General features: G+C 42.3%; 1 protein-coding gene across 1 annotated transcript; it reads right to left on the reverse strand.

The window, feature by feature from the left end:
- Nucleotides 1-283: 283 nt before the first annotated feature.
- Nucleotides 284-16,746, reverse strand: impg2b (interphotoreceptor matrix proteoglycan 2b). The gene is made up of 22 exons (XM_068730058.1): nucleotides 16,668-16,746; nucleotides 15,966-16,157; nucleotides 15,403-15,569; nucleotides 14,853-14,881; nucleotides 14,258-14,290; nucleotides 13,352-13,398; nucleotides 10,276-12,599; nucleotides 10,040-10,201; nucleotides 8,819-8,877; nucleotides 8,696-8,716; nucleotides 7,650-7,906; nucleotides 7,121-7,182; nucleotides 6,811-7,036; nucleotides 5,862-6,717; nucleotides 4,628-5,660; nucleotides 4,330-4,549; nucleotides 2,539-2,749; nucleotides 1,846-2,034; nucleotides 1,570-1,750; nucleotides 1,067-1,146; nucleotides 472-530; nucleotides 284-334 (listed from the first exon to the last, which is right to left on the reverse strand). Exons 1-21 carry the CDS (start codon nucleotides 16,744-16,746, stop codon nucleotides 497-499), a joined length of 6,462 nt encoding a protein of 2,153 aa, XP_068586159.1. The 3' UTR covers nucleotides 284-334; nucleotides 472-496.
- Between the last annotated feature and the right edge of the window lie 614 nt (nucleotides 16,747-17,360).

Genomic DNA, 17,360 nt, shown 5'->3' on the forward strand with positions numbered 1-17,360 from the left:
GCAGTGAAGGCACTGACGAAGAAAATGTCTGAGTGTCAGAATCAAACTATCGACCACCAACTAACCTCTAGCGAGGTGTTTGAAGCAACAGCAGCAGGTCGCAAGTTCAACAGAAGCCCTTTGAGACGAAGCTAAAGACGAGTAAGACAGAGGTTCTCAGAGAGAATATGAGGAAGAGCAGTGAACACAGACTGAAGTGTTAAAAACACAAACAACACAGTATTTACAGGTGAAGACGAGAAGGACAGTTCAGGGGAACTGGAAATAAATTCCTGAACGTTTCGTCACAATCACAGAAGAAGAAGTCCCAAGAATCAAAGACGAAGGCAGATTTCTGTAGAGACACACAGGTGAGGACACTGTAACTTTAAGACTTCTGACCTAAAAGAATTGTCCTAACTTTGTCAGAAAACACACAACAGCAAAATTTACAAAGATATGAAACATGAATAACAGAGGAGACGTTCGTACCTCGAGGTCTCCGGCTCAGGACTCGCTATGTGGTCGAGCTTCCTCTCCTCTCCAGGAATCTGCTCCACAAAACAAAAGCAAACTGGATTAGTTTGGTGGTTTCTGGCCGGCGAGTGAAGTGGTTTCAGACGGACCTGGTCCAAAACCACAAAGTCTACAATGTGAAAGAGCCCCAAACACAAACAGATGTGTACTTCTGCATGTTTGAGGTTTGTTTGGATATTTGATGCTGTTAGTGGAACGTCTCCAAAACATTCTGCTATTTTTAAATGTTTCCTTCAAACATTCACTTGTATCTCTACACATGGAAAAACATTTGGTAAATATCTTATTGATATATTATATATTGAGATTATTTTCTATGAACCAAATTCCAGGTCTGTATTTGTAGATTTAAACTATTTCAATATGTTTGTTTCAAGGTGAAGTTTTGTGAATCGTGAAGGATTTAATGAGATGATTTAAACTTCTGTAAAAGTGTCTAATAATCATTTTATATGACAGGTGGCTCAGTCTAAAATATCATATGTACTTAAACTAAAACAAAGGTGACTAAATCTAAAATGAACACCTTTACAAAAATTAAAACACTCACACTTGCGTCTGTCGCACAAAGTCTGCAAAGTGCTGATCTCTGGCACACAACTCAAGTATCCTCAGACGCTCCTGGACCTCCTGCAGAGAGGTCAAAGGAAACATGTCAACAGTGAGGCTGTGAGGCCACAGACTGAAGAGGAGGAAGAAGAAGAAGAAGAAGAGGTACAAATACACTGGTGGTGTCTTTGAAGAGAGCACAGATAAGAAAGGTAAAGAGGTGAACGTATTCTAAATATATATATATATATATATATATATAAACTTAATCTCCAAACTCTATCTACTGTAGAGAAATACCTAATACCCCCCACTTCCTACCTTAAAGTGTATTTACAGTGTACCACAAGGCTCAATGTTGGGACCACTTTAGTTTTCTGTTTGTATCAAAATAAAGCTCTACGCTGATGACACTCGGCTGTACGTAGAAAACAATCAGTAAAACAAAGAAACTAAGGAATTATAATATATATAATATATAAATATAGGAGACAGTTTTCGTACCTCCTTGGTGAGCGCCTTGTTCTGGTAGATTTGTCGTATCTCGTCGCTGTCGAGGTCGACGGAGCCTCCGTACAGCGGCACGTCATCATAGCGACGGTAGTACTGGGCGGTGACCGGGTCGCTCTCGAACGCTGGGTTGAGCTTGTTGGCTCGTTCCAGCGTCGGCATGCTGTCGCCCCGTCTGGAGGGAAACACATTAGCGTTAACTTGACAAACTATTGGATCAAAACAAACATTATATTGTAATTTAAACAGTCCGATGGGATCCTCGCTCACCGTAGCGGGTCCTCCGAGTCCCCCCCGTCGTACTGGTTTCGCAGCGTCCTCGCCAGGAAGAAGACGATCCCGGCCGCCACCGCGAGGAAGCCGACCACCGAGGCGACGGCGATGCCGACCACCAGCGGCTCGGAGACAAACTCCTCGCAGTGCTCACCGCGGTACCACCAGTTCTCTCCGACCCGACACCTGCAGCGAAGGGTCACAGGTTCAAATCCCAGAGTCATCCTCAGGAATATCTATTATATTATTATATATAATAACTACTTAGACTAGACTTAGAGACCAGAATAAAGTTCAAAATAAAGCAGTGCTCAAAGTGTTGCACCTGATAGTGTTTAGTTACATATTATTGTTTATTTAAAGTAACTTAAAACTAGAAAATTATAAAATCTTGGTTAAATATTTTGTAAAATTTTGCCAACTCTTAAATCAGAAGTTTAACAACAACTGTATGGGAAGAATGTATGTCGTCCTTTGTAATGCAAAAAATACATTATATTGTGTTAAATATAGAATATATTGTGGGCAAGTGGGTTTTTCTTATTCTGTGGTTAATAAAAGAAGAATTGAAGAATGAATTTAAAGGAGAAGTTGTTGCGTTTAAGGAGTTAAAGAAGCTTAAAGAAGAACACAAAAATGTTAATAATAAATAATAAACAGTGACAAAGAAAGAGTAAAACCTCCTCTGACCTGCAGATGGCGCCCTTGCCGGGGATGACGTCACATTTGCCGTCGTTGAGGCAGAAGTCGACCTGCACCTCGCAGACGCTCTGACACGGCAGGCCATCCACGCTCAGGTATCCGGCGTCACAGACGCACTCGGCTTCTCCGGACCACCGATTCACTAAACACCTGGAGAAGTCGTTACACGCCTGGAACTTACAGGGGTCAGCCCTGTCACCTGAAGGGGGGGGGGCAGAGAGACAGAAGAAGACAACGCTTCAGTCGGTTGATAGAAACGGTTCTGATGGTTCTGATCTGGATATTTCCTCCAGGACCCCAGGACCAGACCTCAGGACTGACCCTGGAACCAGACTTTGGTAACAACCCCGGGACCAAACCCAGAACTTGCCTTAAGGCAGACCCCAGGACTTACCTTGAGACAGACCCTGAGACTGACCCAGGACAGACCCAGGGACCAGAGCCCAAAACCAGACACCAGAACCAGACCCCAGAACCAGAACATTAACCTGATGGAGGAGCTGCAGGACGGAGCTCCACATCACAGTGAGTACATGAACAGATGATTCTCTCATGATGACTTTGAGGTGGACTTTATGTCAAAGTCCAGACCCAGTACGGTGACCATGTGCTCCTCAGAGTGAAGAGGAGTGATTATCAGCTGATTACCAGGCTGTCAGGAGCTCCTCTGATTGGCTCAGACAGATTAAAGAGCTGCAGCTCAGCAGAGACGGAAGTGACCGTAAATCTGATCGAACGTTACGGCGACGCCCTCGGTGTAAAATACACACAACTAAAAGTAAAAGTAAATCAGCATCATCACTAAAATACAGTCAAAGTATTCAAACTATTTAATATTTTATCATTAGATTATTATGACTCAATTATTCATGTAAAAGCAGGATTCTAGGACTGATTGATTAATAATTTCAGCTGTACTTGTAAAAACTTGTACTTGTGTTTTGATTTCTAAGAACTGATTTTAAATTTTAAGAAAACATCAGATTTAGATAAAAACTTCATATGTTTTGTGTGTAAAAATCTTTGTAAAGTAACTAAAGTTGTCGGATAAATGTAGTGAAGTCGTAAGAAGTACAAGTATAAGTACATGAGTAAATGTACTTCTCTTCTGCTGCTCACGTTCCTCTCAGGCAGATTATCTCAGGTATTAGAGTTACACACTTTCTAACAAGGTCACGACATGTTCAGCTTTACAACACTCACATTTAGTCAAGTCAACTTATTGAGCCCCAAATAATAAATGTGACTGCACTTTAAATTGAGATATTGAAAATATTTCAAAGGATGTAGAAGATCAACATGCTTTACCCATTCAGGCAGGATCAGTCTAGATCAACTTGTTTATCGATATTATTATTATTATTATAAAAACATTTAAATCTGTATTATATTTAGTCTACATTATATTTTGTATCCATATTATATTTTACATATTTATTTTGTAACTATATCATAATATATATTTTTAATCTATATTATATTTGATTTAATTGTATTATTTATATATTTTTCTTTAATCTATATTATATTATAATTTTATATTTATATTATATTTTATCTAAATTGTGTTTTTTATATATTTTTCTTTAATATAGATATTATATCATTATATATTTATTATCTATATTATATGTTAATTTATATTAAAAAAATTCAATTTTTTTATTATTATCTATATATATTTCTTTTAATTAGGAAGATCTCAAAAGAAGCAGGAGGATTGTTGATGTTCACAATAAAACCTGTACAGATCTAGCTCCTCCTCTACATCGGTTCTACCTGATTCCACGTCCAGCGAGTACTTGTCGATGGCCAGGTTCATGGTCTGGTATGCGGTGTTGGCGAAGTCTTCCAGGATGAGGTACACAACGTTGGTGACCCCTCTGGGAACAGGCTCACCGAACCTCATCCTGCTGTTCACCACAATGCTGCCGTTCCTGAAGTTGAGGATCTCCAGGTTCTTGAAGTTGTCCAGGTTGGACTGAAGGTGCGGGACCAGCTGCGAGGTGAAGACAAAGACGTGAGAGGAGCAGAACATGTGGATCTAAAAGTTTTGATTCAGTCTTTGAGGTCTCACCAGTTGTAGGAACTGTTGTTCCAGGGCTTTGTACTCGGGCGAGCTCTTGTTGAAGAGGTCCATGGAGAACGCCATGTTGGTTACCCTGAGGCTGAAGAACACCGTCAGGGCCCTGCCGGGTCGGGTCGGTAGAGCGACGCCATCCAGGTCCGACCCCTGAGCCCCGCTGGAGAATCCGCTGCTGTCACCTTCAGTCGCCACATCGCCATACTGAAACAAATCGAAGCTGACGTCGATGCTCGGCACGTCAGATATATCGTGATCGAAGGCTTGGATCTCAGTAGCTGGGGGGTCGTTGTGGACTTCCTGAAGCGAGGGGGATGTTGTTTGGAGCGTTTTGCTACTTGATTCACTTTTTGAAGTATTCGTGGAGGTGGTTAAGACGTTTTCCTCCTGAGCTGAAGCTCCTGGAGACATTAGATCACCTTGATGTGATGATGATGGCGTAAAAAGAGGAACACCTGAAGTCGGACTGCTCATTGGAAACTCTTCTTCATGGTTCGGGTGCTCATGGTGAACCGGTTCCTCATCCTCCGGCACCGAATCAGACACTCGGGTGAACGGTGAGTCCTTCTCGGGGGAGAGCGCAATTCTACCGCTGTGGTCTGAACTCACAGAGGAAGTGAGGACTGAAGCGGCAGTTGTCATTGCGACAATCATGACTTCATCCACAACCAGATCCTCTTCTTGGGGACTGACCGCTGGCGCCGTCGTTATGGTGGTATCAGTGCCGCCGATGTGTTGTTCCTCTATAATCTCAACCTCATCCTGGTCTTTGGTTTCTGGCAGCAGCAGGTTAGGTTTTTCAGTGAATATATGAAGTTTTGCCAGCTGTTCGGTGGTCGAGTCAAAGCTGGGTTCTGACTGGACTCCTACAAAGGTAGGAGACTCTTTGGTGATCGAGTCAAAGCTGGGTTCTGACTGGACTCTAGGAGACTCTTTGGTGGTCGAGTCAAAGCTGGGTTCTGACTGGACTCCTACAAAGGTAGGAGACTCTTTGGTGATCGAGTCAAAGCTGGGTTCTGACTGGACTCTAGGAGACTCTTTGGTGGTCGAGTCAAAGCTGGGTTCTGACTGGACTCCTACAAAGGTAGGAGACTCTTTGGTGATCGAGTCAAAGCTGGGTTCTGACTGGACTCTAGGAGACTCTTTGGTGGTCGAGTCAAAAGGAGACTCTTTGGTGGTCAAGTCAAAAGGAGACTCTTTGGTGGTCGAGTCAAAGCTGGGTTCTGACTGGACTCCTACAAAGGTAGGAGACTCTAACCCTTCGGTTGAGGAGGTTTTAGTATCTGGGACTCCAACCTCTTCCTTTTCGGGTCGATCTTCTTCAGATTCAGACCCAACAGCAGCAGCTAGAAGCTCTACTGCTGCTTCAGTAGTTACTTCCACATCTTCAGTGGTTCCTGGAAGCTTGATGGCCGAAACGGTTGGTCCTCTAAAAATAGGGGCTTCGCTAGTCCAGGGTTCAGACTCAGGAGAATCTGTGACTGGACCAACAAGGGTATGTGGTCTGGTCAAGGAGTAGTCGTCATGGATACCAGATGCCTCCACTGACAGTTCGATGGCCAAGGTTCCTTTGGGGGAGAACACCGGTGCTTCGGTGGTGGTTGAGTGCCGAGGGTCTGTGCTGATGTGGGGTGTAACCAAAACCTGGTCCAAGAATGGTTCCTCAATGCCTCCATCCAGCAATGATTCTTCAAAACCAGGAATTGTTGTTTGTAAACGGGGAGCTATGGTGAACTTAACCTCCATCAAAGTTACATCCTGGTTCTCAGTGGCCTCCTCGTCCTCGTCTTCGTCCTCCGTCTCCTCCAGATCCGGCGGTGGTAGCACCTCAAGGCTGCCGTCCTCATAGAGGATCTCGTCAGAGGACGCAGCCGGCTGCCAGGACCAGAGATCGGCTCCCCGTCCGTCTCCAGAGAAACCAGAACCAGATCCTTCGTCCGGTGTGACCTCGGAGGCCGATTGAGGTTGGGGGGAGACGCCTGCAGAGGATCCTCCAGGATCCACCTGGTCTCCTTGGGTGACGTGGTCTCCAACCGCCGGATCATTACTCAGGAGGAATCCCTCATCTTCAATATTTCCATCATCTGGAAACCAGAAAAGCAAAGGAAGAGTTTTTACGAATAATATATTATAATATTTGTATTGATTGTCTGCCCGGTCATTGATCATCTGCTCACTCTCTCCTTGCAGGTCGAAGGTCTTCTCAGGGAACCGTGCAGCGGCTGGAGGACTCGTGCTCTCTTCGAACATGAAGACATCGTTCTCGCTCAGCGAGGCACCCTGAGGGACTTTATGCTGGTCGAAAGGGTCGAACAGGAAGTCATCTTTGTTGACGAAGACGTTGGTGAGGTCGTCCTCGTGGCTCGGAGCGTCGGGAGGCTTCTCTGCAGCGAGGATGTTGTCCTGATAGAAGAAAGTTTACTGATATTGATATGAATGATCTTCGTTTCTGTGATCGGCTTCTTCTTCTGGTTCACATTAACTCACCATGTTGTCGAAGGTGTCGGCCGGTCGGCTCGTCGGTTTCTCAGCAGGTAAAAAGTTCTCCACTGCAGAAAAGAGTTTGTCAATAACATCCTGTATTGATCTGTCAAAAGCTGCTGGAAGCTTCTTCTTCCTCAAATCTAAACCGAGGGTCAAACTGGAACCTGTCACATCATCATCATCATCAGCTTTAACTCTAAAATGTCTTTTCAGTTTAAAATGACTAGAATAAACAAACTTCTTCACACATCTAAAGAAAACACTTTATTTATAGTCCAATTAATTTCCTTGAAAAGCAGCATAGCATTATTAATTTATGATTGGAAACTTTATTCTTCATATATGTTGACTGATGATGAACTTACTAAAGACCGCTGGTCACATTGAATTGGATTTATTGCCAAATTATTATATCTAGAATCAGTTTGTAGGAATCTACAACCTCTGAAAAGTCAATACCTTAAAAACTACGAGATAGAATGAGACTTTTCTTAAATCTGTAGTTCCATGAATATATTAATATATGTGGTACCGTTCTCCAGCTGCAGGGCATCCGGCTGCGTCTCCAGGCTGCTGTTGCTCATGAAGTTGTCCTTGTGCAGAGCCTCGGTGATGTAGTTGCGGAAGTCGGTGATGGTGTAGACGACGGTGGGCTGCTCGGCGGCTCCGGGGTAATTCTTCTCCACCAGGTTGTTCTGCAGAGAGATGAAGTCCAGCGTGTCGTTGGCGACGCCACTGCTGCTGTCCACCTCCAGGGTGATGGCGTAGTGGACCAGGACCACCAGACCCCTGAAGGGGGAACGAGACCGGGACGGGTTCAACTAAGACCTGAAGCTGAGAGTGGAGGGTCAGCAGCTTATTTCACATTCTGACCTCGTTTCTGAGAGATCTTCAGAGAACCAGAAGAAGAGAACCCTCTTCAGCCCTCGAGGCTCTACATGCTATGAATATTGAACTCTTTACATTTTACAACCTCTACCTACAGCCTCTCCTCTCTGCTCTTCAGTCCAACTGTCACTGATTTGTGGTCACATGACTGTTGGTCTCAGGAGAATCAATCATGGCTTCATAGTTTCACTGAGGAGCTCACAATTTAATGTTTCTTACACAATCTGGTTAAAGTGAACAGTTTATTTGTGGAGAGATTTTAAATGAGAACATGTAGAATCTATATCACAATTTAAAGCTTTGATTCATTGCTTGTGATTTGTCACACATGATGTGTTCAAGGACCGTCGGAAAGATGAAAAACTGATGATTATGACTTTCTTTCTTCTGGCTGATAAATGGAAGTTTTGGAAATTGTTGAAAGAAAACATGGTTTTCAATCCTGAACATTTTAATGTTCTCCTTCAGTTTGATGCTTTCTACGACTCAGAGTTCAGGTGAGTTTAAGAGTGGGGGGGGGGGTGAGCCTGTCGTAAACCCATAACAGTAATCCTTTAATGGCTGCAGGAGGCCAACGAGCAGCGAGCAACTTATCCCACTTAAGAGCCGATTGACTGTTGTTGAAGGCTTTAAGCTTCAGCTCTTACTTACTGCTACAGACGGGGGGGTGATGAAGTTGGTCAAACTCACCTGTCCAGGTCCTTCTGAGGCCTGACAACAGAGACAAAAACACATCAGACTCTCAGAGATAACACACTTAACACACATTAATGACATTAATAACCTGATAGAGAACAGGTAGTTCAAACAAACCTGAACTCAACCACGAAGACGTTCTTGAAGCCCGGAAGTCTCTCGAAGGCGTCTTCAATCTGAGAGACAGGAAGTAACTTCTACTCTTTGAATATGTCTCTGATACAATAATAATAATAATAATAATAATCAGGTGATTCTTAATCAACAATGTCTCTAAATCTGCAGTTTGTCACGTTAGTGTCTTCACTAGTTTAGTAGACGGAGAACTAAACACTGTTAAAGAGACAAAGATCCTCTGAGCAACAGAATAAGAAGAAGAAGAGAAGGAATCAGCTGGAACAGCTTCCTGTTTCAGAGTTTCACAATAAAAGCTGGGGTGAACTTTATCACAGTAGAAACAGAAGGTTAGTGTAGAGTTACTGTTGGAACATCAGCTGATCTTCTATCAATAATCAAAGTGATTCTACATCAACAGGATTCTGTCATGTGACACAAACATGTTTTTATCTGTTAGAAGAGAAGAACAGCTGACAACCACCTTTAACACTCGACTTTCTCTTGTAAAGTTACTCTACTGTCTCTAACCCTGTTATTCACTTCACGTTCCCTCATTAAAGAAAATAAACCGTCACTAAAAAGTCCCGGTGGTGCCTGAACACACCGATGGAGCTGATGTTTCCTGGCACCGCTGGTTTTTCCAAAGTGAGTCACTGCTGGTGTTTAGTGCCTCAGCGAGTCGTTGAGATCGATCGCTGGTAGAGAACTCAAGAACCTTAAAGCTGAAGAACTTTAAAGCCTGAAGAACAGGCCTGTAAACCACAGCCAGAGGCCTGAGTCAGCAGTTTTTAGGAAAACCACAAGCAAGTAATGAGTGTCGCAAAGTGACGTCAAAGAGAGGAGGTGGTGTGAACAGGAACCACAGAGATCAATAACAATAACGTCATCCCTGATCCTCTCCTGCTGCTCTGATGACGACGTGTTGAGAAACACTTTAACTTTCTCTCTGTTTTTCTGTTTATTTTAGAACGCCAACAAATTATTTTCGTTAGATAAAAACATGTTGTGAACTCTGGAAATTATTACATCTGTCTTTCTTTATTAGTAGTTGACTTTTGAACTTTGAAACACACTAAAATAAAAAGCTTTCTGATGAATTATTAGTTCTTACTTTGACCTGATACTGAGAACCTTAAAACCATCGTACCCTTCAGGTGAAGTGTTTCAGTTAAAAACCACTGTACCCTGCGGGTGAAGTGTTTCAGTTAAAAACCACCGTACCCTGCGGGTGAAGTGTTTGGCCAGCTGCTGGTACTGGGAGCTGCTCGGGTCCCTCAAAGCGTTGTTGTAGGTTTCTCCTCTCAGCTTGATGCTCAGCTCCACTACCTGGTCCTTCAGGGGCCTCGGGGGCCGTGCCACGCCGTCGTCTATCTCGTTACCGATCTGCAGCAACATAGAATATTGGGTGTGTTGTCGATAAGCAGGACGTTCTACAACTAAAATCTGCTTTTACTCACCGAGTTGTCAAAGTCGTTGTTTCCCAGAAGGTGGTCGTCTATGTTGTGAGGGTTCTCCGTCAGATCGGGGAAGTTCCCGTTGTTGTACTCCACTACGTACTTGGTTGTGACCTCCGGAGTGGATGCAGCACCTAGGGGGGTACCCTCAACGTCCTCAACCTGGACGCTGTCCTCACTCGGGTCTTTTCCAGGATCATCAGGAACCTCGTGGCGGACCTCCTCAGCCTCGGTTACTCCCCCCCCTGTGGGAACAATCCCCAGACGGTCACGAGTCCCAGCCTCTGGAGATGTTTTATTTTCGGACTCTGGACCTTCAATTGGAGGCTCAACCACCTGTGTAGGACTCTTTCTGGTGGTTTCTGGTGGTTCTTCTACCTCGGGGTCTCCTAGAGATTCCACGATTACCTCTGGATCAGGTGTTTCCTCCACTTCAGTCAGGGGCAATAAACGATCGGTATCTTCTGGAAAAACAACAATAACTGGAGCGATCTCTTCATTGAACTCTGGTGTTGTTTCACCAAAGGTCTCGGGAACGACTTGCTCCAATATCTCCAACAAGGCCTCAGATGTTGCTTCTTCCGTATCCTCCAAAGGTTCTTGTGCAGGTTCCTTCTCCTCTGCAGTTTCTTCTACAAGTTCTGCTTCTTGTTCTGGTTCTCTAGTGGGTTCTGTCTCTTCAGCAGTTCCTTCTGCAGGTTCTGCTATTTGTACAGTTTCTAAAACAGGTTCTGGTTCTTGTACAGTTTCTACTGCAGGTTCTGGTTCTTGTAAAGTTCCTTCTGCAGGTTCTGCTATTTGTACAGTTTCTAAAACACGTTCTGGTTCTTGTACAGTTTCTACTGCAGGTTCTGGTTCTTGTACAGTTTCTACTGGAGATTCTGGTTTTTGTACAGTTTCTACTGCAGGTTCTCCTTCTCCAGTAAGTTCTACTATTTGTTCAGTTTCTACTGGAGGTTCTGGTTCTTGTACAGTTTCAGTTAGATTTGTTTCTTCTCTGTCTACAGGTTCTATCGGTGCCTCAGGTGTTTCTGCACCTTCAATTGCTCCTTTTTCTATCTTTTCTGTCCGTTCTTCAACGGTTGATGTTTCTATTGTAGCTTCATCTGGTTCTTCTTCTGCTGAGACATGAACCAAAGCTTCTAAAGTCTCATCTTTGGTAACTGTTGCCTCCTCTGTTTGAACATCTAGTTCTTCTGGTGGTGTTTCATCAGTGTCATTTGGCTCTTTTACATCTATCTCCGTCGTCTCATTTTCAACAACAACTGAGTCTTCTTCATGTACAACTTTGTCTTCTTCTGCTGCCTCGACTATTATTTCTTCCTCCGTCTCGTCCACTGTAGTACGAGGTGGTACCTCCTCTGCAACGTAGGAGGTGTCTTCATCCTTGTTCTCTTGTAGAATCACCACGACGGGTTCAGAAGTGACCTCTTCACTAACTTCTACTGCGATCTGGTCGGTTGTGGTCAGAATAGAAGTCTGGGAAGGAACCTCGGTTTCCAAGTCTGGAGGCACGTTTATAAATATTTCAGCTTCTTCTTCTGAATCCATTAACAAAAACACAGTTGGAGTTTCATCTTGGCTAACTTCTATAGTTTCCTCTGAAGGATTTTCTGCAGGTGGTTTCGATCGGTCAACTTCAGGTTCTTCAAGAACAACTACATCGACTATTTCAGGTGCATCGGTTGGCTCTAGTGAATCCTCAGTTTCAGTCAAGTATAAATCTGGGGTGACGTCCAAAAACTTGTCTGGAGGTTTGTCAACGACTTTGAAAGTCTCCTCGGGTGTTTGCTCGGTTGCAACTCCTGAAGGAGCCTCAGCAGCTGGATCTTCATGCTCTAAAGTAGTGGGCTCAGTAGAAACCACAATGGTAGCTTCTGTGAGGACCACTTCAGCCATGACCTCCAAGGGTGGCTCCTCAGAATCAGGTACATCCACATCTTCAGGTAAGATCTCAACCTCCTCTTCTGTTACAGTTCGATCTTCCCCAACAACCCCGTCAAAGGGCTTGTGGGTAACAGGGGCAGCAACCTCCACGGTTTCCTCTGCAATGTCCTCAACATCTACTTCTTCAGACTCCAGAGTGTCGGTGATGATCAAAGATGGACTTTCTGAAGCGATGCTGAAGTATTCGGCATCCTCTGGCAAGGCAACGACCGCAGACTCTGAGGTAAAATCCACCGGGATCCTGGTCCCGGATATTGCAGGATCTTTAAACGCCCCTTCGGTTGCAGAGAGTACAGGGGTCAACGCGGTGACCTCAAAGCCCTGTGGAAGGTCCTCTTTGTTTGTTGTGATTGTGTCCGATCTGACCATGACGTCCTCCTCTGTAAAAAGACGATATAGATGATGCAACATTATTAGGATGATGGAAAGTAAACTAACTGAAAATAGTCATGAGATCCAGTTCCTTTCAGAGAGATTTAACTCTTCAGTCATTTGTCACGTTTTGTCATTGTCTCTGTTGGGTGAGAAGACGTATTGTTTGATGCACTGGCCACAAGCTGAGACGGTCAAGTGATTCCTTTTCTCCGTTCACCTTAGAAAGAGATGAAGTTGTGACCTTAAATTAAACCGTAAAGCCGTTTCAGGAGCAGAAGACTTTTGTTTCCAGCTCCACGTTGGCTCAAATACAAACCACCACAAACTCAACGTCTCCATGTTAGTCTTTGATCCCACTAACCCTGATACCAGTAACTCAGTCAGGTCTTCACCCTAATATCAGTAACTCAGTCAGGTCCTCACCCCCCAGTGACCAGACTGACTGTAAATAGGCTTACTGGTCTATTCAGAGATCCCGGTACTCCCTCACATGAGGTGAGGTGGGGGTAAGCCGGCAGCAGACGTTTAAACCTGGATAACATTCAGTGTTGAACAAACATGATCGTCTGGTCCTCCGCTCATCAAAGAGGTCATGAAGACTTTCAATGGGTCACCAGTTAGACACTATTAACCTCCTGCTGTCACACAAAGTCCTTCAAAGAGCCTTCTGCTGCCTTCAGGTGTCACTTTTACTGTCAGAACTTTGGGCTCTAGTCAACATTTTAATGGGGATTGAGAGATTCAGGTGAGAGTTTACCTGCTGGAATCAATGATTCTGCCGACTGGACGCTTGTCGTCTCAGAGCTGCAGAACAAAAGAGACAGAAAAGATTTTAGAAAACAACAGAAAACAACTTTCTCTGTCAAACTGTGACAGAAACAGAATAAAAGGCAGGTTATTGATTTTAATTATAAAAAGATATTATTTATAAACATGTTTGCTGATTTTGTAAATGAATATATTCATAAAATGTATAAAAGATGTGACGAATGTAAAGAATAAATAAGTAATCGATTAATCAAGAAAATAATTCTTAAAGTGAACAGACAATGAAAATAACCATTAATAGTGTTCCTTTAAGTCTTTTACTTTTTAAGATAAACCTCAGTACATCACAAAAAAATGAAGGCATGAATGTTTTAGAGATACATAGACACAGGATTAATGTAGCAAATCTATAATATTAATAAATATGAAAACAAAAAGTCCAAAAACAACATCATTAAAATGAGCAAAAGCTAATTTTAAAGGGGTTTTCATCTAAAAAAACTGTTTTATATATACATTTATATTATGTTTCTGCTACATCCTGTTACTTTAATGTTTCTGTTCAGAAACAAGACATCTGTGAACACTTAAAATAGTTGGCATTCCCCTTTAAAGTCATTAAAGTTTAGCCGTGAGACACATCTGGGCCGAAGAGTTTTTTATGGTGAGAATTAACAGAAACCACACGACTCTAAAAAAGTGGCCAAACAAACACAACAAACAAACATCTGGCTGAGCGAGAAGCAGCCAAACACTTTAAACTGTTTTTAAAAAGACAGTTTTAATACATTATAAATATCTATATATTCTACGTACAGTCACATATCGTCGGCATACAGCTGAACTACAGTCTGTGAACTGACTCCAGGTCTGTGTTTGGTGTTTTCAGGCCTACCTGCATGGAGGAGGACCTGAGGTGATGGGCACACTGCAGCAGGTGATGAAGCACAGCACAGGTGTCAATAACACAATCATGTCAGTTTTACACTTCAGTCTACACCTTTTACACTTCAGTCTACACAATTTTCTGAATTTATTTCTATAATTGAGTTCTAAAAAAAAAACGTATTTTCTTCAAATAAGAGAACAAATCTTTTAACCGACTTGTTTTAGTGTCAATATGTTGAGACATGAAAAGGCTGCAGCTTCAGAATCAATAACTCGATACTTTAAACAATATGTGTTTGTGCAGAAAACCAGTTGGAATTACAATTATTTAGATGTAATAATAATAGCAATAATAATTATAAATTTGGTGTAATAAATCACCAGAATCTATTTAACTTTTGTCAAGAAAATAAGATTCTACGAATTCAAATGATGGACAGAAGTCTTGAAAAGCAGTAATTAAATGTTTTTGTTCTGCAGAATTTGGTTTCAGAAAGTTTTAATATGATTCAGAGACTCAACATTAAATGATTGTTGAATCAACTTATTCTGGGTTTTTTTACAGGTTCATGAACTAAAACATTTGACTGTCGTAAACTGACCTGTTCGTAGCCGTTGCCATGGCAACTCTCTGAAAGATGGAAACACATCGTCAGCAAAGAAAAGTATCTCAAGTTTATAACATTATAACAACAGTGTATTGTTGTTCCTCAATAACATTAACATGCTTTCAAAATAAATCAAAAAGATATTGAAGTAGATTTAAATCTTTAGCGCGATGTTCCCTCTCTGATTTTATTTTGGTAAATTTATATTTGGGAAGATTCTTGGACGGAAACCAAAGTTTTAGTCTGAACTTTTGTACACAGTGTTTTATACTTTGTAATGAACTATATAATATTATCATAAATATCATTATTACTATTAGTCGTAGACTTGTTTTATTTTGTACACAATAAGACAAATTATCATTATTTACATATAAAATACTAATGTTGTATTTCTTACAATATATTTAATGTATGTTTTTACCAGTGTATTGTTCCTATGTGTCTATATGAATATGATGTAATGTATAAAGAGTATATATATATATATATATATATATATATATATATATATATATATATATATATATACACACACACTCACACTCCTGATGAGGCTGCCGTGTTCCTCTGATTGGCTGAAGAAGCTGCCGATGTCCTTGACGCTGACGGACTCGTCTATGCACCGATGGACCCAGTCCTGGTACTCGTCCCGCTCCGGGAGCCGGTCCCAGAAGATCTTAAAGGCCTCCCACACCATCTCCTGACACACTGAAACACACATGTTGTATATAACACGTTACATACGTGAACATTAACATGTTACACTTGAAGCTACATCTCTTTAAACTCATGAGGTTGTTTGCATTGAGCTGAAAACTAACGTTTTGTAGATCCATCTTTGTAAATAACAGCAGATCTTGTTGAAAGTTTAAAGCTACGGGATGTTTCCTGAAGCTGAGATCACATGACGTGTTTTTAAAGTTCACCTGTCTCTGAATGACCTCCGACCTCTCTGAGATCAGCTGCTTTAGTGACAGCAGAAACAGAGTTTAAGCTCCTAAGTCAGTTTGGATCAGAGCTTTGGTGACACACCTCGAGTGTTAAAGGAACAAACATGTTTCTGAAAACACTCTTTAAGTCCAGAACCAGGACCCGCTGACGTACCTCTGAGGTGAAAGTACTTCAGGTGGTTGTTGACGGCCTGGTCGAACGTCTCCTGAGTACAAAGTTTGACTCCGCTGGGAAACAAGATGTTCCTTTTTCTCCGAGTTAAAGCGGCGTGTCGTCGGTAAAGAAGCTGATCGGAAACCAGCAACTGATCCACCAGATGTGAACCAGGTCCTTCCGAATCGGCATCTGGAGGAACACCAGAGAGTACTTTTACTGCTAGAAGTACCTATGTACTCTTACTGCTGATAGTACTGCTGTACTTTTCAACTGATAATTTAAGGACATGAAACTGATAATACTTGTGTACTTTCACTTGCAGGACTTTTACAGTACACAAACATTTTGGTATTTGTACTGTAGTTGTTCTAACACAGGTATAAATATCTGTTAGTAATAATACAAATTTAGTTTGAACTCAGATATAAGTATCTGTTAGTAGTAATAAAACCTGTCAATGAACACAGGTATAAGTATCTATTAGTAAGTAAAACTTTGTTATTCGTAATAAAAACATTGTTTAAAGAAAGTATCTATTAGTAGCAATAAAAGCTTTGAACACAGGTATAAGTATTTGTTCGTAGTATTAATACTTTGATGTGTACCTGTCTCCGTTGAGACGTGTCCTGACAGCAGTAGTAATAAACCCTTAGCATGAACACAGGTATCCCTTAGTAGTACTAATACCTTGATGTGTACCTGTCTCTGTGTAGACGCGTCCCGACAGCAGCACAGCTCCCAGCATCCACAGCACCAACCTCCCAAACCGTCCTGCCATTTCTCAGAAGAACTTCTTCTTGGTCTGTCCTCGTCTGCAGCTCATCAGCTCCGTCTCTCAGTCGTCCAATGAGACGGGTCCAATGAGACAGGGCAATGGAGGACGGGACTGGAGGACGGGTCCGGCGTCTCCGAGCTGCTGGTTTGCGCTCTGAGCAGATGGGACTTTTTTTCTCTTTGCTGTAATCCGATTTGTTAATCTGCTGGACTGGATGACTATCTGTGCTGGACTGGATGACTATCTGTGCTGGACTGGATGACTTTCTGTGCTGGACTGGATGACTTTCTGTGCTGGACTGGATGACTATCTGTGCTGGACTGGATGACTATCTGTGCTGGACTGGATGACCAGATGATCAGAGTTTCAGTTCAGTGTCATTGTTGCTTTAAGGGAATCAAACAAACATACAACAGTTTAGTTTAAAGATAATAAAGTTAATACAAACGTTATTACCCATGATTCACCTGTGAAAGTGATGCAACTGTGTCCAGATTTACTCTTTAAACTACTATGAATTACTGCTGAATAAACATGTAATATGAGCTTCATATGGTGTGATTAATACATGTGTATTAATGTATTTAACTGTAATATAAACAAGCGACAACACAGTA

The sequence above is a fragment of the Cebidichthys violaceus genome, unplaced genomic scaffold (assembly GCF_023349555.1).
Source record: "Cebidichthys violaceus isolate CVI_PGR_0920_01 unplaced genomic scaffold, fCebVio1.0.p SCAF_103, whole genome shotgun sequence".
NCBI classification, from domain to species: Eukaryota; Metazoa; Chordata; class Actinopteri; order Perciformes; family Stichaeidae; genus Cebidichthys; species Cebidichthys violaceus.

Coding starts and splice junctions, on each gene's coding strand:
- impg2b (XM_068730058.1), bottom strand. CDS start 16,746: ATGGCAGGACGGTTTGGGAGGTTGGTGCTGTGGATGCTGGGAGCTGTG. Junction 16,158..16,667: donor ACGCGTCTACACAGAGACAG/GTACACATCAAG, acceptor GTGTTCCTCCAG/ATGCCGATTCGGAAGGACCT. Junction 5,661..5,861: donor CCTACCTTTGTAGGAGTCCA/GTCAGAACCCAG, acceptor AGAGTCTCCTAG/AGTCCAGTCAGAACCCAGCT.